At 39.3% G+C, this 22,661-nt stretch overlaps 1 protein-coding gene and 1 long non-coding RNA gene across 5 annotated transcripts in view; both read right to left on the reverse strand.

Annotated features, from left to right (window-relative positions):
* Window positions 1-5,543: 5,543 nt before the first annotated feature.
* LOC110741661 lies at window positions 5,544-15,046 on the reverse strand. 2 transcript variants are annotated; one of them, XR_002518233.2, is made up of 4 exons: window positions 14,220-15,046; window positions 11,426-11,454; window positions 11,259-11,340; window positions 5,544-6,232 (listed from the first exon to the last, which is right to left on the reverse strand). It is a non-coding gene; the product is annotated as an uncharacterized LOC110741661 (long non-coding RNA). The 2 variants fall into 2 exon arrangements; XR_002518234.2 differs by having other exon boundaries at window positions 5,544-6,443.
* Window positions 15,047-15,242: 196 nt separating this feature from the next.
* The window catches only part of LOC101014031 (putative ankyrin repeat domain-containing protein 26-like protein), a 31,462-nt gene continuing 24,043 nt past the window's right edge, over window positions 15,243-22,661 (reverse strand). For 2 of the 3 annotated variants that reach the window (XM_009191626.3, XM_003913668.5), the window contains 2 exons: window positions 17,240-17,321; window positions 16,798-16,927 (listed from right to left, as the gene is read on the reverse strand). In XM_009191626.3, the coding sequence (XP_009189890.2) occupies window positions 17,253-17,321 (69 nt within the window). In that variant the 3' untranslated portion in view covers window positions 16,798-16,927; window positions 17,240-17,252. Of the gene's footprint in view, window positions 15,272-16,797; window positions 16,928-17,239; window positions 17,322-22,661 lie in introns of those variants that run through there. The other variant, XM_017951132.3, reaches the window with a different exon arrangement.

Below are 22,661 nucleotides of genomic sequence, written 5' to 3' on the forward strand. Positions count from 1 at the left end.
AAAGTGCTGGGATGACAGTCCTGAACCACCGGTGCCCAGCCTCAGGTTAGTCTTGATCACTGAACTGTTGCTTGCTAAGCAAACTCTTTGCGCAGATGAGCACATATTTTGCTGATAGGAAAGTTATTTGCCCAGATGAGCAAATTGTTTACTCAGATAAATTGGTTTTCAGGAATTTCTTGAAGCAAACAGTAAGGTTTTTTTTTTTTTTTTTTTTTTGCTGACTTTAAGTCTTATCTTTTTGGGCAACAATTCCCTAAAACAAATGATTAAGTCTCAGCCTTGATCGTTAATGTATGTGGATTCAAGTGTTCACAGTTCTCTCTTGTTTACAATCTTTTTTCTCTATTTAATAATAATTATAGGAAGGCTGAAATAGCAAATAGTATTAGAAATTGATTACAATATTTAAACATTATATTCCACAGACAGTAGTAGAGGAATTAATATCTAGTGTGTGATCTCTACAAGTAAAAATTTACTAAAGAGTGTCTTCAGTGTCACAAATTGCAATGGCTTCCCTGAGACTTGATCGTCATCACCTACTTATGGTTCTCTATAATGCATTTGATAACCATTAATAATACCTTATATACCTAAGAATCTGCTTCAATACCTAATGCTTTGTGGTTTTATTATAATTAATTATAGATAAATAATATGCTTTGATGTGAAACGTTGTATGACTTCTCTGAATTAGTTTAATACTCAAATTTATAAATATATCAAGTGTGCTAAGAACTTTCCTTTGTTAATGTATAAAGGGTTAGATTAATGTAAAGTTGAAAGGATGTACGGTTAAGCACAAGAAACTAATAAAAAATGTCCATAATTTAAGTGAGTTTTTATGTACTCTATCCACTCCCTTAAACCTATTTTAAATACTACCCATGTCTGTAGCCTGCCCCAAGTGCAATTAATACCTCCATCTTACTTTTATCCCACTGGATGGGTATTTTTATCTTCTTCTCAGTCTTTTTGTTTTTATTTTTGTTACATCTCCTCTAAACTATCTCTAAACAGTAGAGGTACCCTGGAGGATTATTGTAGGACTTTTTTATACACAATGCCTCATTCTGGGAGGTGACTTCATGTCACATGAGGCGCAAAAGCCCTCAAAATGTGTTCATATCACCATACGGTATTTGTAAAATATTAAGAAAAAATTAGATATTTTAATCATTACCAGATAATCTTTGTCTTTTTCCACTATGGCTTCCTCCATAATTCCTTCTATCAGAGGTTACTGGAGTAGCCAAGCACTTCTTTGGGAATCCAGCTAAGTGAAACCAGACTGATATTAGTGATATTAATTTTAGTTTTCAAATGTATATTTTGTTGACAATGGTGGGAGAATAAAACCCAGCTAAGAAAAAAGTGAGCTAGGAAAATGCCATTTACCCGCAACTTAAATACACATTGACTATTTCAATAACATAAGTGAGAAATTACAGATTCCTGATTTGAATTTACACAAAGGACAGTTTTTGTCCTATTTAAATTTGCTTATTTTAAAGGTGATAAAATTCAGAAGAAATGAATAGAATGTCAGACAAAATCAGCAAAGATGGTCAGTGAAATCAGTAGAGATTATTTTGACTTTAAAAAGTGAATTGCAACAAGAAATTGTTCAGATCATATTAAAAGCAGTAATTCACTGAGTTAAAATAAATTTCGGGAAGAGTAAAGAGTTGGCTTTTCATGAATAATCTAATTAATAATAACGTAAAATGCATGATACACTGCTTACAGTAAGTGCATCCATCAACAACCAATTGGTTAATGAAACTTTGTCAATCCAGAGTATTTAAAATTAGTCACTGCACAAGGGTAATCAGTGGATGTTGGTCCAAGTGTCTTAAGATTGATGTTCCACCCACAGCAGTAACTGGCTGGCTGGTGACGTTGGCCAACAAAGTTTGAATAAAATGGACCACTGGAGTATATGATAATTTTAAAAATAGATAAACTACTATAAACTCCTTTAAAAATAGTTGGATTTGATATTGTGGCAAGGATTTGATAATTGTTAGTTAATTGGTTGTTTTTGTTTATGCATATATTCTAGGCAATGGGTCAGCAAACTTTTTCTGTAGAGGGCAAGAAAGTAAATATTTCATGTTTCATGAACGATATGGCCCTTGTAATGTGAAAGCAACTATAGATGCTATGCAAATAAATTTGACTGTGTTCCAATAAAACTTTACCTACGAACACTGAAATTTGACTATTCTACAGCTTTTGTGTGTCACAAAATATTCTTTTGATTTAACCATTTAAAAATGTAAAATATATTTTTATCTTATGAGCCATTTAAAATCAAGCAGCAGATGTGGTTTGTGATCTGTGGTTTGCTGAACTATTCTAGGACTAAATGAATACATAAACAAATATCAGGGAAAAAAATAATCACTGAGAATGAAAACTTCAAATACTCTGATATTTTATAGTTTATATATTTAAGAAATACTCAAGGAGATTTTCCCACATTTGAAAACAATCCTAAAAATTTGCACATTGCCAATAAAAACTGGTGATGTTAGAAGAAACATTTTTAACTGTTTTTTTTTTTGTTAAGTTCCATAAGCCTGTTAGAGGACAGACTGAATTTCCTATTCCCTCATGGGAAATATTCCAAAATTATTGTTGTATAAAGACGTGACTAAAGAATATATAGCCAAAACAGGTGGGGAAATATTATAGGAGTGTATCAGGTGGTAAATTAATGCAAATACTATTTTTCTGGATTTTATGATGTTTGTGGTATTTTATTCAACAGTTAAAAATTATAATTCGTGTAGATTCTAAATAAATGTTCATTCTAATACTCTAAATTTACCCTAAGTGAAATCCACTTTTATGCTTGAATTTGATTGATAATTATATATTGTCTTGCAGAAAACCCTCAAATGCATAAAAGATTGAAGTATCACAAAACCTGTATCAGTCCCTCTTCTGCAGATTATTTCATCAAAACATGTAGCTATAAAAATATGTATCTGATATCTCCAAAATTTATATTTCTAGTTCTGATCTTGCCCTAAATTATACAGACATGTTTCATAATATTTGTGAAAATTTAGGGAAGACAAGAGCAGGTTGATAGGGGATTGTTTATGGAATTAATATTTTATACTGGTAAAATAAGGGAAAAGAGGATGGCTGAGAGTATGGAAAGATGTCAAGTTCAAAGGAAGGACCTCCAGACTAACAAGAACAAGAGAGAAGGGGCTGCAAGAATAACAGCAGGGAACACTGCCTAGAAATTAACAACACAGTGGGCTATACTGCCAAATCAGGCGCAAGGTTGCCATGGCCTCATCAGTATCTATGACCAACACCTGAGTTCCTCTCAGAATCCAGTGGAATGTTCAGCTGCATGTTGTGCACGTAGGCTGCTTTGGTCATGCAGGGCTAGGAGACAAGGTGTTTTGTACTTTTTATGAGATGGTCAGTCAGGTACAGCCACAAAAGGAAGCACAGCAGAGGTTCAGGCAGACAGGGTTTATTGCACTCACAGGTCCTAGGGACAGGAAGTGGACATGCCATGCAGGCCACACAGGGAAGCACCAGGGTGATCAGGAGGCAGAAGAGAGGAGTTAGGGGAAGGTTCAGACCACAGCCTCTTTCGGGGTTTCCTTAGGAAACAATAAAGGGCAAAGACTTCAACAAATTATGGAGAATCAGACAGTCAATCATGGAGGCTGGGTGCAGTGGCTCATGCCTATAATCCCAGCACTTTGGGAGGCCAAGGCAGGTGGATCACCTGAGATCAGGAGTTTGAGACCAGCATGGCCAACATGGTGAAACCCCGTGTCTACTAAAAATACAAAAATTAGCCAGGCATGGTAGTAGGAACCTATAATCCCAGCTACTCAGGAGGCTGAGGCAGAAGAATCACTTGAACCTGGGAGGTGGAGGCTGCAGGGAGACAGAGGCTACTGTGATACTGTGAGCCGAGATCGTGCCACTGTACTCCAGCCAGGGCAACAGAGTGCGACTCTGTCTCAAAAAAAAAAAAAAAAAAAAAAAAAAAAAAAAGCCTGACGTATAGTATGCGCTCAGAAGGAGGAAGATCGGGATAAGGAGGAAGGGAGGAAAGGAAGAGGAGGAGAAAAAAAAAAGAAACCCGGATAAGAATATCACATCTTAATAATAAATCTTTTCAAGTGACTTTTTTTTTTTTTTTTAACTATTTGAAATAGGGTCTCACTCTGTTGCCCAGGCTAGAATGCACTGATGTGATCATGGCTCACTGTAGCCTCAACCTCCCGGACTCAAATGATCCTCCTGTCTCAGCTTCCTAAGTATCTGGGACCACGGGCATGTACCACTATGCCTGGCTAATTAAAAAAAAAATTTTTTTTTTCTAGAGACAGGGTCTTGCTATGCTGCTCAGGCTGGTCTTGAACTCCTGGGCTTAAGTAATCCTTCTACCTCAGCCTCCCAAGTGCTGGAATTATAGACATAAGCCACCATGCCTGGACAAGTGGCTCCTAAGAGTCAGCAAGATAAGGAATGACGGCAGGCCAGGATGATGACTCATGGGCATGATTCTTGGTCTTCGCTCCCAGTCATGTGCAGCTTCAGAGGTGGCGTTAGGTATGAGATTATTTGGCACTTAATGGCAGTTGCTGTGCTACTTTCCAGTTTATCTTCAGGCCACCAAGCAAGCATCCAAATGCCATCTGGGAAAATCCAGCCATGGATCCAGTAATTATTATAGATGATATTCTTGGACTGTCTATAGCAGTCAAATGTTTCATGTGCTTCATTTCCATTCATTTCTGTGTATAGTGTTTGGAGTGGGGAAGAAGGGTAAGAACAACTCAGAGATATGCAGATGATTTGCAACAGCGTGGATGAACCTGGAGGACGTTGTGTTAAGCGAAATAAGCCAGGAAGAGAAAGACAGACATGTGAAATATTACATGTGGAATCGAAAACAGTCAAACTCAGAAGTGGAGAGTGGAATGGTGGTTACCAGGGATGGGGTGGCAGTGGATTCCGGAAATGATCGTCTAAGGGTACAAAATTTCAGTGAGAAGGAGGCGTAAGTTTGAAGTCTAATGTTCATCATAGTGACCACGGTGAATAACAATTTATTGTATTCTGGAAAATTGCTAAGAGAAGATTTTAAATGTTTTCACCACAAAAAAAAAAAAAAAAGTACGTAAGGTACAAAAAAAGTACGCAAGGTAATGCATATGTTAATTAGCTTGACAGCCATTTCACAAGGTATACACGTATCAAAACGTCATGTTGGACCAAGCCCCGTGGCTCACGCCTGTAATCCAAGCACTTTTGAGAGGCTGAGGTGGGCAGATTCCTTAAGTCTGAGAGTTCAGGACCAGCCTGGGCAACATGGCAAGACTTTGTCTCTATAAAAAATATAAAAAATAGCCAGGCATGGTGGTATGCACCTATAGCCCCAGCTACTTGGGAGGCTGAGGTAGGAGGATTGCTTAAGACCTGGAGGTCAAGGCTGCAGTGAGCCAAGATCACACCACTGCACTCCAGCCTGGGTGAGAGAGACTCTGTACACCCCCCCAAAATAAAATCATGTTGTACACCATAAACATATACAATCTTTAACTGTCAATTAGAAAATAAATATGCTGCTGAATTTGAATATGTCTGTATCAGCCTGAATCTTTTAAACAATAGCCGATAGTCCACATTCAGACAAAACAACATAATCAGGGCATAGCCTCTGAGCTGTTTAGCGAATGGCAGTCCACGACGGCCACTTCCTTCCCACGCCATAACCCAGACACTCGTGAATTCTGACCTTACTCTGACCATGGGCTATGGTCTAAACCTCCATTTCCCATTTATAAAATGATCAATTATTACTAAGATTCCCTCAAGGTCCAAAACCTGATGATTTAATGGGATGCATTTGTGAGGTTGAAGGCTCAGCTTAGGTAGTTGATGACAGTAAAATACACAAGATCAAGAGCTGCCACTGAAAGTGAAGCTGCCTCTGTGGTCTCATTAGCAACGTGACTAAGTCAGAGAACCAGACACAGTGGCCAACTGTCACTTTGCGTGTGTCGCCTGTATAGACAGATGCACCTACATAAATTGTATCTGTCAACTAATTTTTAGTACCATTATAAAAACCTGTAACTAAAGTGATATTCAGGAGTGCTTCTTATAGTTCTTACGGGAAAAGATGTATATGGCTGCCGTCTGCGTTCAAAGATAACATTACTCATTCCTGACGATTCTGTAAAGCAACAAAAATAAAACCCAAGGACAGTAAGCACACTGTTTCTTGTGCCATTGAGCATCTGCAAAATTAGTATTGACAATATGCACCATAAGCAAAGGAATTCACTGAAGCAGAAAAGAACTTCATTATCACCATCCTATTATCTCAAAACCGCTAAAAAATTAGCTCCTTGCACTCCAGCCTGGGCGACACAGCGAGACTCCGTCTCAAAAAAAAAAAAAAAAAAAAAATTAGCTCCTATGTGATCTTTCCTGATTTTCAAATCATGTTTTATTATTTAAAAATTACAGCACAATTTAAAGAAAACACACACACACACACACACACACACACAGTATTTTACTATCAACAGCAAATCTGGAAGAAGTAGCCAGTGCTCATGGGTGGAAGTGTTTATGTGAGCTTCCAGCAGGCAACCCACACTGCTCTGGCAGCAGGCCTGGCAGGCATTGCTCCAGCTAAAAACCCCACCCTTACCCTCACGGAGAAAATGACCCAACCAACGGGAGGGGAATCACATTTTCCCAACAGGACCTCATCCAATTCTACCGTCTCCTCTTGCATTCTTACCACTGCTCAGGAGGCCCAGATTGTCTCTTTTCAAAATTCCTTTCCTTACATTTGTTTTTAATAAAGATGCCCTCCAAGTCTCATCAAACCAAGCTGTCAAGTATAAATTTGGATGCATCCAGTGAAAATATTTGCTGGAATATAAGCATATGACTGATTGTTCAAATACCAACAATTCTAGACAGCATCGTGCAGTTTTTCTATCCTTCTGCTGCTTTGTTGATATGGTTTATTAAATATTGCAAAGGCCCAGATGGACCATCAAAATACAACTCATCTCAACTGGTAGAAGAAAACACAGATTTATAAACAGTTTGGGAAATGGTTAATGACTGGAGTGCAGTAGCGTGATCTCAGCTCACTGCAACCTCCGCCTCCCAGGTTCAAGCAGTTCCCTGCCTCAGCCTCCCGAGTAGCTGGGATCACAGGCTCCCGCCACCACGTCTGGCTAATTTTTGTATTTTTAGTAGAGATGGAGTTTCACCATATTGTCTAGGCTGATCTTGAACTCCGAACCTCGTGATCCATCTGCCTCAGCCTCCCAAAGTGCTGGGATTACAGGCATGAGCCACTGCACCCAGCCTGGTTAATTGCTTTTAAAGAAGGATTTGGCACACTGAATTTCAAGTGGGTAGAACAAAGACACAGTCCTCATGGACGCCTATGCAATCTATGTTGGTGTGTGTGCACTGCCCCAGAAATAACTGCCCCAGAAAAACCGGTAGAGAAATTTTTTATACCTCCCAAATCTGTCCTGTAGGATTTGCCTCTATTATTTTCTCTACAGCTTCAACTTTTGCTGTTTCCTGGGATCTGCACTGCCTTTTGTCGTCCTCCTACCTCTGTCCTTTCATTTTCCCAAGTCAGTGGAGAAGGTTTCCATGACAGCAACAGAGGTCATCACAATGGCAAGGAGAGGAAAGGGGAAGGAAAAGTCCCCGCCCCGCTCCTCTCTCTCTGCTCCAGCTACTGCCTCCACCCGGCATTAACTTTCTCAGCAGCACAATTGCCCCAATTCTTCTATCCCCAACTCTGCCCTGCTCCTGATTACACCTTCTTTACTTCATTCTCTTAATATCTTCTAGAGGCCGGGCACAGCGGTTCACACCTGTAATCCCAGCACTTTGGGGGACCGAGGTGGGCCGATCATGAGGTCAGGAGATCGAGACCATCCTGGCTAACACGGTGAAATCCCGTCTCTACTAAAAATACAAAAAATTAGCCAGGCATGGTGGCGGTGCCTGTAGTCCCAGCTACTCAGGAGGCTGAGGCAGGAGAATGGCGTGAACCTGGGAGGTGGAGCTTGCAGTGAGCCGAGATTGCACCACTGCACTCCAGCCTGGGCGACAAAGCGAGACTCCGTCTCAAAAAAAAAAAAAAAAAAAAAAAAAAAGAAATACCATTCCCACCCGTTTTTACTATTCCTGAGTCATCAGAAATTTGTATATTCAGGAATTTTAAATTTGTTCCAGACTAAAGTTTAAAATGCCTTAGTATAAATCCAATTTTTAAGTCGACCTCTAAGAATATAACTCAGTCATTGTTTAAAATCTTCTCTTATCGGCTATCTATATTATCTACTGTTTTTCTCTGTATGCAACTAAGCTTGCATACTTACTAATTTCTGAAACTCTTTGAGTTCACTGAGAGATTTCTCTGAATGTATTCATGAAAGACTGGCAATTCACCCAGAGATGAAGAAAAAAGCAGCATTACATGTTCACCAATGTGCTGTTTGAAAATATATAAAGAATGATTTTCTAAATGGAGAGGTCTGATAACCTCAGACTCCAGGATTAAATGTCTTCTGGCTCATCAATCAACACCCAGTTACACCCATTCTTTTTTTTTTTTTTTTTTTGAGACGGAGTCTTGCTCTGTCGCCCAGGCTGGAGTGCTGTGGCCGGATCTCAGCTCACTGCAAGCTCCGCCTCCCGGGTTCCCGCCATTCTCCTGCCTCAGCCTCCCGAGTAGCTGGGACTACAGGCGCCCGCCACCTCGCCCGGCTAGTTTTTTGTATTTTTTAGTAGAGACGGGGTTTCACCGTGTTAGCCAGGATGGTCTCGATCTCCTGACCTCGTGATCCGCCCGTCTCGGCCTCCCAAAGTGCTGGGATTACAGGCTTGAGCCACCGCGCCCGGCCCACCCATTCTTATTATCTGGTCATGAGAATTAGCACTTGGAAGTCAACTGACAAGCGCCGCAAAACATGGAACAACTGAAAATTAAGAGAATAAAAACGACAGCGTTATCATGTTTAAAACAAAGTAGAGGCCAGGCGCAGGGGCTCACATCTGTAATCCCAGGACTTTGGGAGGGCAAGGCAGGTGGATCACCTGAGGTCAGGAGTTCCAGACGAGCCTGGCCAACATGGCAAAACCGTCTCTACTAAAAATACAAAATATTAGCCAGGTGTGGTGGCGGGCACCTGTAATCCCAGCAACTTGGGAGGCTGAGGCAGGAGACATCACTTAAACCTGGGATGTAGAGGTTGCAGTAAGCCGAGATCGCACCATTGCAACAAGAGCAAAACTCCATCTCAAACAACAACAACAACAAAAAACAAAGCAGATACCCATTAAGATACGAAATGGTTCAGTGCAAATTTCCATCACTGCAGATTGATCACAAGCTTTAAGAATTACTAAATCAAATGGTGCACTGATGAGGTACAAAAACTGCATTAATACAGATGCTGCCATTTTTTTCAGAGGGGAGCAAGGTCCCTGAGGCCCCCAGGATCACACAGCTAGGAGATCAGAGGTCCGTGGAGGCCCAGGGATCATCTGCTCAGAGACATCCACAGGCCTGGGCCTGACCCGAGAGCTCTGGGAGGGGAGACCAAGGCTGGGAGAGAAGCCACGAACCCAGGGGCTGCCAAGTGTCATTGAGCTTGGGTCAGAGCAGGGCCCATCCTCTAAGGTCCCCTGGGAGAAGTGAAGCCCCCCTCAGGGGGCACAGCATCACCTCCCTCAACCCCAAGCCTGGCTGCCTTTCTGAAGGGGGAGCCAAATGGGCTCTGGAAGGCCTGGAACCTTCTCACGCCTCCCAGCACCAAAGGGTGCAGTTCCTGCATCACGGCCCCCAGGGAACCCCTGATCTCAACTTCCCCTAGTCACATTGACCCGCAGGCTCCTGGGGGCCGAAGACCCCCATCCCATCGAGCACAGAAGATGGCCCTGGCAGGCCCAGGGGAAGATAGGCAGGGAGAGAGGGCCCCACTGCTGTGGTCCCCTGCAGCCACTGCTGGGGCACACTCCCTGTTTGGCAGCCATCGCTTAGACCCTCGCACCTTGCCACACGTGTGTGGAAGAAATCATGACACAGGGTCTTGACTGAGGCTTCTCCCTGCCATGTGACAGCTCCTGAGGTCCCTGCATCAGTCTTCCCACTGCGTCCCCAGCCCTAGCGCAGCCCGGCGGGAGCTGAGGCTCCCCGAGGAGTGCCCCTGGGCTGCCCACAGCTACTGTTAAAGATTCTCTGATGTCACTCACAGGGAAACCAATGCAGAGAGGAAAGAAGTGGGGGCCACAGAGAGGGCACACCCGGGGTCAGGGACACAGCACCAGCACCAGAAGTGGCCTCCTTGCACCTGCACAAGGGGGCTGCCGCAGTGGAAACGCAGCCACTTCCACAAGATGGAGGATGTGAGGGCCTGGGCTGTGCTCCACTCCGTCCTTGTTCCCGGCTTTTTCTCCCAGGCTGTGCTAGGGCATGGGAGGAGGACTCTGTCTTGGACAAGGAAACACAGCAGCACTTCTGCCCCCAAAACGGAGCCCCCAACCCTCCCCACTGTCCTCAGCACAGCAGCACCCCTGCCCTGACTCCCAGCTCCCACACCCTGCCCTTTTGCTAACTTGGGATTAAAATAATCACAAAATTGTTAGCTGGTTTGTATCATTGTTAACTAAATGCTCCCACAGATATGATATTGTGCACCTGTTTTGATTTGTCCTTTGACCTGAGGTCAACTTTCCTTAATTGTATTCATCAAATTTTATTTACTTTAGATAAAAGAGAACGTTTAGTTGCTACAAATTCTGAGGCAAAACCTAAATCTATTTTATCAAAATCTGGATTTTAAATATTTCCAGCTGATTCACATGCACATTAATGATTGTTAAGTGGAGGAATTCTAGTTTAAAAGGGGAAAAGATTATAGAGGTATACCGATTTTTCAAAAAGATACAGTTAAGATTGTATGTCTCAATGCATATACATCTTACCGCACCAAAAAATTAGTAAAAGGAATAATAAAGTTGGTGGGGGCAATGGGTTGAAGTATAGATAAAACAAAAACGGCACATGATGATAGTTGTTAAGGCTGGGTGTCAGTTCTACTCCACTATTTTGTATATCTTTCAAATGCTCTGTAATAAAACACACACACACACACACACACACACGCACACATTTCTTTCCAGAGTTAAACTTATATTGAAAAATTTACCTGATGTGGAGGTCCCTACATCCTTCATTTCTACTGCTTTATTAGAAGCAGAATGTTTCATTTCAATGGTAGGCTGAATGGGCTTTGAAACAAAATAATTAATGTATGATGTGTATGTCATACAATATTTAGTTAATAATTCAAGATGAAAATATAAAAGTTATTACCTTCAAATGAAGATATTTCTCAGGAGACTCTAAAAAGCAAATGAGACATATAAAAAAATTATATGCAAATATGAAAAACTAGCCATACACTCATGCAGAATTAGTATTGGGCTAAATCCTCGGGGTTAACTTTAAAACTGATGACTTTTGGTCTGGAGATGCGCTTTTTGTTATGGCAGCAACATGACAGAAATATACTGAGAAAAAAATATAAATTTAGATTTCATAAAACATGCAGATAACATATCAAAAGGGAGATTAGGTTTCCAATGACTGCAACTAAAAATAGAAAAGTGTACATATGTCAACAGGAATCTGATAATTAATAAGAAGAAAAATTATCTTTAACCAGAGGAGCAAATAATGATCCTGAGAGGATTAAATGTCAAAGTTGATAATGGAATGGAACAGCATGCCTTTCATGCAACACATTAGAATAATTTATATCATTATACTACAAGTATTTATTGTATTCTTTAATTTCCCCTGTGATTTAGAAAGGACACAGTTGTAATGACAGTTCAGTTGAATGTATAATTCATCATCAAAGAAAGTGTTCTGAATTGATCAGCCTGGATATACATATAGAATAACAGTTAATTTTAAAAGTTCATTTATTTCCATACCCATATGTGCTACTGGTATGCCTATGTTTCTTGTATCCTCCAGTTGAGCCATTTTTAAATTTCTTGATTAACTAATGTAAGAAGGTGTATAAAAAACAACAGAGATATATTTCTCCAGAAAGAAAAAAATTGTTACAAAATTATTAGACATTAATAACCTTTTGAATTTCAAATTCAGTGCAATATTCCTTGAAAATAATAATTTTAATGTTCAAAGGATTAACTCTATAATTTGTGTTTCTAAAATTAGCTTTGTTTGGTATATCATGTTAGTATTTAAAGAATGTTTATGAAACAGCTATCTTATCAAAAAATCACCTAACGGCCAATGTTTCTGTATTTAGATTAATCTCATTTGATTAAGTAACATCAATGCAACATATATTGTTCATTCCTGATAAGTTATGGAGGAAGAGATGAGTCACTATGTTTTACTACAATTTGAGCACTCCCTCTTGCCTTCAGTAATGTATGCAGTAGCAAAAATCTCATTATCTGTTTAAGTGTGAATACACTGAAGCCACTGGAAGTGAGTTTTCTCAAGTTCCCTCTTCATTTACTTCAAAATTACCAGGCTACCTTATTTCTTTCCTCCTTTCTACCACCCTCACAATTCCTCTTCCTTTTCAAAAGTAACCCCTAGATCTGTGGTTATGATTTCTTCCCTTCCATATTCTTTTTATGGACTATTCCCATGACAAGTTTCCTCTTAATTTAGTGGTAGGATCTTACATCTATGGTTTCTATTTCTTTATCTCTTTGATCCTTCCCCTCTGAATACAAATACATTCAGAAATAAATGCAAAATAATGCTTTCCATTGATCCTGTTATGTCTTGAACTGCTAGTCAATGCCCCTTCTCCCAGATTTCTCTAAAGGGAAGCTATACCCTTGCCACTCAGTGTGTGGTCCAAGGACCAGCAGCATTGGCATCACCTGAAAACTTAAGAGATGGAGAATCCCAGACCTGCTGAAACAGATTGTGCATTCTTAACAAGGTCCCCAGCTGACTGATTACAATTTGAGAGAGATGCTCTGGTCTACACTGAATGTGCTTCCACATTCCTTTTACCTTTTTGGATTCTATTTTTGAGTTCTTCCCTAATATGTTCCTTAAGTTGAGACGTTACAAGTCGTACAATTTCTAATGGACTCTTTACGTGGCTATAACTTCCTTGAATTCTCCATAACTAACACTATGCTCTTCTTTCCAATTTTCTTCTTTTGGCTTATATGATGGTATCCTATGAAAAAACTTTTTTTTTTTTTGAGACTGTCTTGCTCTGTCACCCAAGGTGGAGTACAGTGGCACAATCTTGGCTCACTGCAACCTCTGCCTCCTGGGTTCAAATGATTCTCGTGCCTCAGCCTTCCAAGTATCTGGGATTACAGGTGCCTGCCACCATGCCCAGCTAATTTTTGTATGTTTAGTAAAAGAGACAGTGTTTCACCATGTTGGCCAGGCTGGTCTCGAACTCCTGACCTCAGGTGATCTGCCTGCTTCAGCCTCCCAAAGTGCTGGGATTACAGGCATGAGCCATCGCGCCCGGCCTAAAAGTAACATTTTATGACATTAAATTATAGACATGTATGGCTGACCATATATGCTTATGTTCATCTATGGTAGATGCAGAGCTCTGCATGATTGGGAACCTGGATCCTTAATACTGTCAAAATGGTGAGGAAGACAGCAAGAGAAGAAAATTTTGTGCCCCTTCCCTGACAAGTTTCGGTAGTGAAAACTCACCTTGTATTGTTTCTGCCTTTTTAATACCCCACACTTTCTTGTTCTGAAAAATTATTTCATTTTACCACCCTCTATAATATATATCTGCTTCTTTTCCCTTCGTTCTTTTCCCCTTACTCCCTGTACTCTCTGCCTTCCTCATTCAACATTTTCTCTTTTACTCCTTTTCTCTTTCTTCTTTCCTTACTTTCCTTAGGGTTTACAGCTTCTTGAAATGAAACTAATAGTTCAGCTCCTTTATTAGCACTCTCAATTTAATTTGTTGCTGACACCTAATAAGATATATAACTTAACATTTCGCCTCTCTTTTTTCTTACTATGCATTTAATAGGTGATTTTCTTCGGCTATTGGAATATATCAGTGATGATGTTTTAAAACAAATATTCTGTAAATGATTTTAAAGTGAAATACAGTTTTTACCTCTTAGCTGTTCATTTAGTGTAATTTTTCCTTTCTGTTCTGCAGCCCCAGATAATTCACCAACATACTTCTGTGAAAGATTCTCAGAGATACTCTGTACAAATTAATATCAACAAGGAGTTTCAATTAAAAGATAATACAAGTTCCACAAAAATTTTCTAATAACTTTCTTGAAACAATTGAATTTCCTATTTTAAAAGGCTAAAAAATAAGAGAAGCATATATTGAAAACTCAAACATTTCAATAGAGAACCTCATATATGCTCACAAATCAAGCTTACTTTTTATCTTTATATGGCTACTGACTCTGTAAACCAAGCATGGAAGGCCAAAGGAAACACATTCACAGTCAAATATTAGCTTATGTGCTTATTTCAGCTAAAAAAAAAAAAAAAACCTGACTTCAAAATACCTCACTCTACTTTGCATTCCCCACCAAAAATAAGACATTTAAAAAACATAATACACTTACTATAATAGTTACAGCATTAAACACTTAAAATGTTTCTAACTATAGAATTTTTAGTGTTAAAATAAGATACTTAGCGTGACAGGAAACTCCAGCACTTGCCATGCTGAGTATAAACAGAACATTATCGAAGCTGCTTCATTTAGGCACACAAGGAGTTGGAAAAATCTAAATACTTTTTAGTAAAAAATATTTACTGACAGAAAAAGTGCTTGAATAAAATGACAAAGTAGTAGTAAACATTTCCTTATTATGTTTAAATAAAAGGAAGCAAATACTAGCAATACTAAGCAACTCTTTCCAAAATAAGAAATCACCTCAAAAATATAGTAAGCCTTAATTTTTTTTTTTTTTTTTTTTTTTTGAGACGGAGTCTTGCTCTGTCGCCCAGGCTGGAGTGCAGTGGCGCGATCTCAGCTCACTGCAAGCTCCACCTCCCTGGTTCACGCCATTCTCCTGCCTCAGCCTCCCGAGTAGCTGGAACCACAGGCGCCCACCACCGCGCCCGGCTAATTTTTTGTATTTTTAGTAGAGACGGAGTTTCACCGTGCTAGCCAGGATGGTCTCGATCTCCTGAGTAAGCCTTAATTTTAAGAAAGGAAGAGTAAGAACATTTATTTATGAATCATCAAAAATCCACTAGGCACTTATTTGCATATTTTCTTTCCTAAACATTATAATAAAAATGATTATAATGATGGTTACCCCACTTCCTGGTCATTCTATGATGTAAGAATAAAATAATGAACAGATATGATCCATTTATCTCTCTGTCCAGATTTCCTTTTCCTAGGCTTTCACATGTTTGGCTCTTTCTCAATTTTTAATTGATAGATTACATTTCACATGCATAAAGATCTTCTCTGACTACAGAATTTCACTCCCACTCCCATCCTAACTACAAACTGCTTCAATAACATCTAACCTAAAATTCTGTTTTCCTTATAGAAAGCATGTACAGTAACTTACAATTGTTAGCTGTTTGCTTGTTTTTCTCTTAGTAGTGTAGCATGAGCCCTCATCCTGTATATTCCGTGTCTAACTGCCTAGCACATAGTTGGTACTCAGAAACAGAAAGGTATTCAATCTCAAAAGATTTTAACATCTCTTGGGGGGATCTTAAGTGCTAAATCACTATATTGCTATATAATATCTCTAGCCATAGTCTGCTGAAACTTATAATACCCCGAATTAGAAATCCACTTGCGCATTCTAACTTTCCATTCTTTCTTGACACTGCTGCCAATTTACTGTCCTTCAGGTTTACACAAAACATCTCCAATATTTATCAAGTCACTGAATGCCACTGGGACCATTTTATCTTACATTTGTATACACACTTACCAGTTAACAAAATGTTTTTCTATTTCTTACCATATTTGCTCATTACACATACCTAAACGGTACATGCCAGTATTGTTTTTATAAAGGCAGTAACTGATGTTCAAATAGGTTACATAATTTTTTTACAAGAATCCACTGATACTAAGAAAAAGAACAAAGACAGTAACATGTTTTGACTTCAGCTTGGTGCTGGGTAGCAATATGCAGCAGCTGCTTCTGTCTAAGAGGTCGAGCCTTTCCCATGTCTTTCCATGGTTGTCACCTTAGAACGTCATCATTTGCCACAAAGATACCCAATGCGTTCTATTTTTAAAAAAGATTTCTACTTATTAAAACAACATTAAACCAAATTGTTATTATTATAGCACGAAGTATTTACTATTCTCCATGCTTTTCTTTCTCCTGAAATATTCCTTGCAGATCTATACTGGATAATCCAAATTCACTAATGCTTTCAAGTCCCAGGAATTACCTCTTCAAGTTCCAAGTTGTGAAAAACTACAGTCCAAACGGTTTTTCTCTGAATCTCATTAGAGATGAGATATACCACACACATCCAGATATACCATACAGTCATACATGTGGCCCTGCATTGACCTGGAATAATTCTTTAGCTTTTACACAAACTTAACTTCATAACCCAAACTGATTCCTTCTGACTTTTAAGCCTTTATTTTTTCACTGTATTACCCTGGCTTTTTAAATGAACCCCGCAAATTAGAAGAATTCTACTATGAGGCGAGAAAGTAAAGTCAAAGCATCCTCTTTTATGATTTAACATCACAGAATGGTTTTATTTTTTTATATAACAACAAAAAAACAACAGCTAATACTTCATAATCCAAAGGTGATTCTACATTGCCCTCTTGTCCTGATCCTGATGAGGACACTGCAGCTGTAAAATGTTATAAGATGTTATTCACAGATACATTCATGAGAGAACATTTATCACTCTGAATTTTAAATACACATGCAATGCTATATCCATTCATAAATATTTCAATAAAATGAAAGAGCAACAAAGAAATTCAGAGGGTTGAAGTAGATTTATGAAAAAGAAGTTGGCACTATGAAGAAAGGCATGAAAAAAATCTAGAAGAAATGGATTTTATATTTGAGTCTACATATTTAAGTAAGTTTTTTAAAATAGCATTTAAGCATTAAAAAATTATCAGAGATATTCAGTAAATTAAATTTAAATTCTTACTATTTGTGTGCTCTCATGGGGTACGTTCAATAATATCAGTACCATTTTGTCTTTTTCCATTTGCTGGCTTAGCTGCTCCATCCTATTAAAAACAAAGCAAAAAAAAAAAAAAAAGAAAAAAGAAAAAAAAGAACTTCAGGGATGTATTCACTCACTCCCCCACTCAGTCAACCAGTTAAGACAATAAACATTCACTGTGTCTATCACATCATAGGCAATATCCTGGGAAAAGCTGAAAATACATATAAAAGACAGAGTCTGCCTTATATTTGAGTGAGAATAAAAATATATAAAAAACAGAAACAAAAGTCTAATTCACTAGCAATAAAAGAGAAGTGAATAAAGTACAGTAAGGGCACAAAAGGGACAACAATCGGTTCTGCCCGAGAAGCTGAAAAACTGCTGCAAATATAGGCCCTATTTTGAAAGGGAGACAAAGTGCAGAGTGAGGGTAGGAAGGTTCCTAGACAGGGCAGCATGAGCAAAAATAAAAAGCTTCTGCACAGCAAAAAAAACCCAATAATAATAATAATCAGCGGAGTAAACAGACAACCTACAGAGTGGGAGAAAATCTTCACAAACTACGAACCCAATGAAGGACTAATATCCAGCATCTACAAGGAACTCAAAGCAGCAAGAAAAAAAATCAAATAATCCCACCAAAAAGTGGGCAAAGGACAGGAATACACATTTCTCCAAAGAAGATACACAAACGGCCGACAAACAAATGAAACAATGCTCAACATCACTAATTATCAGGAAAATGCAAATAAAAACCACAATGCGATGCTACCTTACTCCTGCAAGAATGGCCATAATCTAAAAATTAAAAAAAAAAAAAAAAAATAGATGTTGAAGTGAATGTGGTGAAAGGGGAACATCTTTACACTTCTGCTGGGAATGTAAACTAATACAATCGCCATGGAAAATAGCATGGAGATTCCTTAAAGTACTAAAAGTAGATCTACCATTTTATCCAGCAATCCCACTACTAGGTATCTACCCAGAGAAAAAGAACTCATTATGTTAAAAAAGACACTTGCACACACGTTTATAGCAGCACAACTCACAGCTGCAAAAATACAGAACCAGCCCAAATGCCCATCAATCAATGAGTAGACAAAGAAAATGTGGCACATATATACCACGGAATAATACTCATCCATAAAAAGGAATGAAATAATGGTATTCCCAGCAACCCGGATGGAGCTGGAGACCATTATTTTAAGTGAAGTAACCCAGAAATGGAAAACCAAACAGTGTATGTTCTCACTCAGAAGTGGGAGCTAACCTATGAGGACACAAAAGCACAAGAATAATACAATGGACTTTGAAACTCAGGAGAAAGTAGAGGGTGACAGATAGAAGACTACATTCTTGGTACAATGTACACTGCTTGGGTGATGGGTACACCAAAATCTCAGAAATCACCACTAAATAATTAATTCATGTAACCAAACAATACCTGTTCCCCCCAAAATAATCAAAATAAAAACTGAAGGAATCTAGCATAAAAATAAAGCTGCGATTATCCAAGTTGATGATTTAAGAAAATGTGGTACATATACACACCATGAAATACTATGCAGCCATACAAAATTGTGAGATTATGTATGTTCTTTGCAGGAACGTGAATGGAGTTAGAGGACATCATCCTTAGCAAACTAACACAGGAGCAGAAAGCCAAATACCACATGTTCTTACTTATAAGTCAGAGCTAAATAATGAGAGTAGGTGGACACAGAGAGGGGAACAGCCGACACTGGAATGTACTGTGGGTAGGAGGAAGGAAAGGATCAGGAAAAATACTAATGATTATTAGGTTTAATACCTGGGTGATAATATGTAAAACAAGCCCTCGTGACACTAGTTTTCCTCTATATCTAACCTGCACATGTACTCCCTAAACTTAAAATAAAAGTTTCTAAAACAGAACAGTTTTCAAATACATCTATAATTATCAAGCAAGCCCCAAGACAAAATAATCAAGTACAGTATGGTTCATGGAGAAACAGATACACAAAAGAGACTTCTGTCTATAGTATCACCTAGATAATACTGTTCAGTATTTACAATCAGTGTTTTGTAAATATTGCTGTAATAAAGAGTTTAATTTTACACTCTAAAATGATACATTAGTTAAACATGATCAGCTACCACTACCTGAAAGCTGGAACATTATTACTACAGAGAGAGAAAAATGGAAAAAGAAATGTTCCATCGACTCTCCACTTGGACAAAGAATTAGTAATTGGAATTCTACAGAGTAATGTATGGCTTGAAAAGATCGATTTGCTAGAACATGAGTTGGGGCTCAAGAAAGTTTAAATTTTTTAATCTAAAATTCTAAGCTTAAGAGTTGAAAGATACTAGGAAATACACTGTAACCATCTTTTCTATTGATAGTATATTTCTAATTCACGTCCTTCTTATTTATGACATATTTTTACAGCATAACACATCTGAATTTATACATCCTAAACATTAAAAGGCTATATCAGATTAAGCCATATTTTAGAAATGCAAGAGATTTAATTATTGAGTAAGTTATGCATATTATGTTACCTCTAATACTCCACTATATAGAAATCCATTTGTCCATTTGTGTATTTACATTCAAAATACTATAATGCTTGTAACATGCAAGATGTATTCTAGGTACTCCAGGATACAAACAAATATGTTTCCTAACCTCCAGTAGCTCATACTAATGCAAGAGTGTTTAAATGATTATTTAAATAGTGAAATACAAAAACTTCTGAAATTTAAAATTTAAGAATACAAGAATTTTGAGTTGATATTTTCACAAACTACAATACAAAAAAACTGAAATTAAAGTCTTATATATGATTATCAAAGAGTCTGCTTCTAGAATTGTTATTTTGGGCAAAATATGTATTATTCAATTAGATGAAGAATTTTGAGTATATTCTTAATGAAATGACTTAGAAAACACAGTGGAATACCTTTGTAATACAGATTTTGAGAGAGGAAATTTACATTTCTAAAATTCCACATTTTTTTTAATTAGTAAAAAGGTCTCACTCTGTTAATCAGCCTGGTCTTTAACTCCTGGGTTCAAGAAATTCTCCCACGTCAGCCTCCTCAATAGTTGCAGCTGCAGGCGTGTGCCACAATTCCCAACTAAATTTCCATAATTTCTAATATGATTTTATTCTAATTACAGAACCAAGGATAGAAACAGAAAATAAACTTCTCTTCTAAGAAGTGTATGATACCAAAAAAAGGAGGCAAGCAAAATGGCAGAATAAAAGGCTCCATCAATTATTTCCCAACAAGGACACCAATCTAACAACTACCTACAGAAATAAAACACCTTTGTAAGAACCAAAAATCAGGTGAACACTGAAAGCGCCTGGTTTTAACTTCTGACGACTACAAGAGGCACTGAAGAGGTAGGAAAAACAGTCTTGAATCATTGATGTTAACACTCCCACATCCCCCAGCAGTGGTAGCATGGTACAGAGAGAATCCGAGCACTTGGGAGAGGGTAAAGCAATTGTGAGATGTTGCATTAAACTCAGTGTTGCCCTATTATAGCAAAAAGCAAAACTGGAATAAACTTAGCTGATGCTCACCCACAGAGAGAGCATTTAAACCAGCCCTGGCCAGAGGGGAATCACCCATCCCAGTAACCACAACTTGAGTTCCCACAAGCCTTGTCACCAGCATGCTAAATTGTCCCAGGGCCCTACTTAAAACTTGAAAGGCAGTCTAAGCCACAAGGACTCCAATTCCCAGGTGGGTCCAAGTGCTGAACTGTGTTATAAGCCAGAGGACGATGGGGCGGGGCATGTACAAAAGTGCTGGTGCTACTCCTCCTCCAATCCCAGGCTGAACAGCTTGGGGCACCAAAAGGCACACCTTCCTTCCGCTTGAGGAGTGGAAAGGAAACAGTGAGTAGACTTTGTCTTGTATCTTAAATACCAGCTCAGCTACAACAGAGTAGGACACTGGTCAGAGTCATGAGTCCCCCCTTACAGGCCTTAGTTCTGATATGGTGTTTCTAGATACTCCCTGGGCCACAGGGAACTTCCTGGAGATGGGGAGAACTCATTCATGGCAATATTCATCGCCTACTAACTGAAGAGCCCATGGACCCTGAATAACCAGCAGTGACACACAGGTATTACGTTGAGGTCCTGGGTGAAACACTGACACTAGCCTCAGGTGAGACAGGATATTTCCAGCTGTAATGGCTAGAAGGAAAGACTCCTTCTGCTTGAGAAAGGCAGAGGGAAAAGTAAAGGGGTCTTTGACTTGCATCTTAGGTACCAGCTGGACCACGAAGGCTAGAGCACCAAGCAGGCCCCTGGGGTCCCCAATTCCAGTCCTTGGCTCTTGGACAGCATTTCTGGACCATCCCTGGGCCAAATGGGAGCCCACCCCTGGAAGTGGGCACCAGGCCAGGCACCCACCAAGCACTGGAAGAGCCTCATAGGCCTACCAGAACATCAGCAGTAGCCTGGCAATGCTCCCTAAGAACTCAGGACATCATTGCAGCCCGGCAGTGCTCCCTAAGAACCTGTGGGACATCAGCGGTAGCCTGGCAGTGCTCCCTAAGAACCTGTGGACATCAGCGGTAGCCTGGCAGTGCCTCCCCTGGGTAGTCCCAGACATCAGCGTAGCCTCGGCAGCCTCCCCAAGAACCCAGGGACACAGCCTCAAGGTGCCTCCCAAGAACCTGTGGACATCAGCGGTAGCCTGGCAGTGCGCCCTAAGAACCTGTGGTGGCACTAGCCACAGGGCGAGGCTCCTCGGCCATCCAACAGGAGAGGTAAGAGTGGGAAGCACTGCACCTTGCGGTGTGAGACCCAGCTCAGCCACAGTACAACAGAACACCAAGTAAAATTCTGAGGTTTTTCACTCTAGTCCCTGACTCCCAGATAGCACTTCTGCAAAGATACAGAACCAACCTAAGTGCCCACTAACCAATGAGTGGATAAAGAAAATCTGGTATAAAGACACCATGGAATACACTCATACATAAAAATGAAGGAAATAATGTCTTTTGCAGCAAATTGAATGGAGCCGGAGGCCATTATTCTAAGTAAAGTTAACTCAGGAAAACTAAATACTGTATGTTCTGTGGGAGCTAAGCTAGGAGGACACAAAGGCATAAGAATAATATAATGGCCTCTGGGGAGGTGGGGAGGAAGGGTGGGAAGGTGTTGGAAGATAAAAGACTGCACATTGGGTACAGTGTACACTGCTCAGGTGACAGACGCACTAACATCTCCGAAATCACCATGTAAGAACTTATCCATGTAACCAAAACCAACCTGTACTCCAAAAACTATTGAAATTTTTTTTTTCAAATGTAAGGAAAATGTCATTTGCAATAACAGGATTAAACTAGAGATCATTATGTTAAGTCAAATAAATCAGACACAGAAAGAAA

This window comes from Papio anubis, chromosome 15 (assembly GCF_008728515.1).
Source record: "Papio anubis isolate 15944 chromosome 15, Panubis1.0, whole genome shotgun sequence".
Classification (NCBI taxonomy): Eukaryota; Metazoa; Chordata; class Mammalia; order Primates; family Cercopithecidae; genus Papio; species Papio anubis.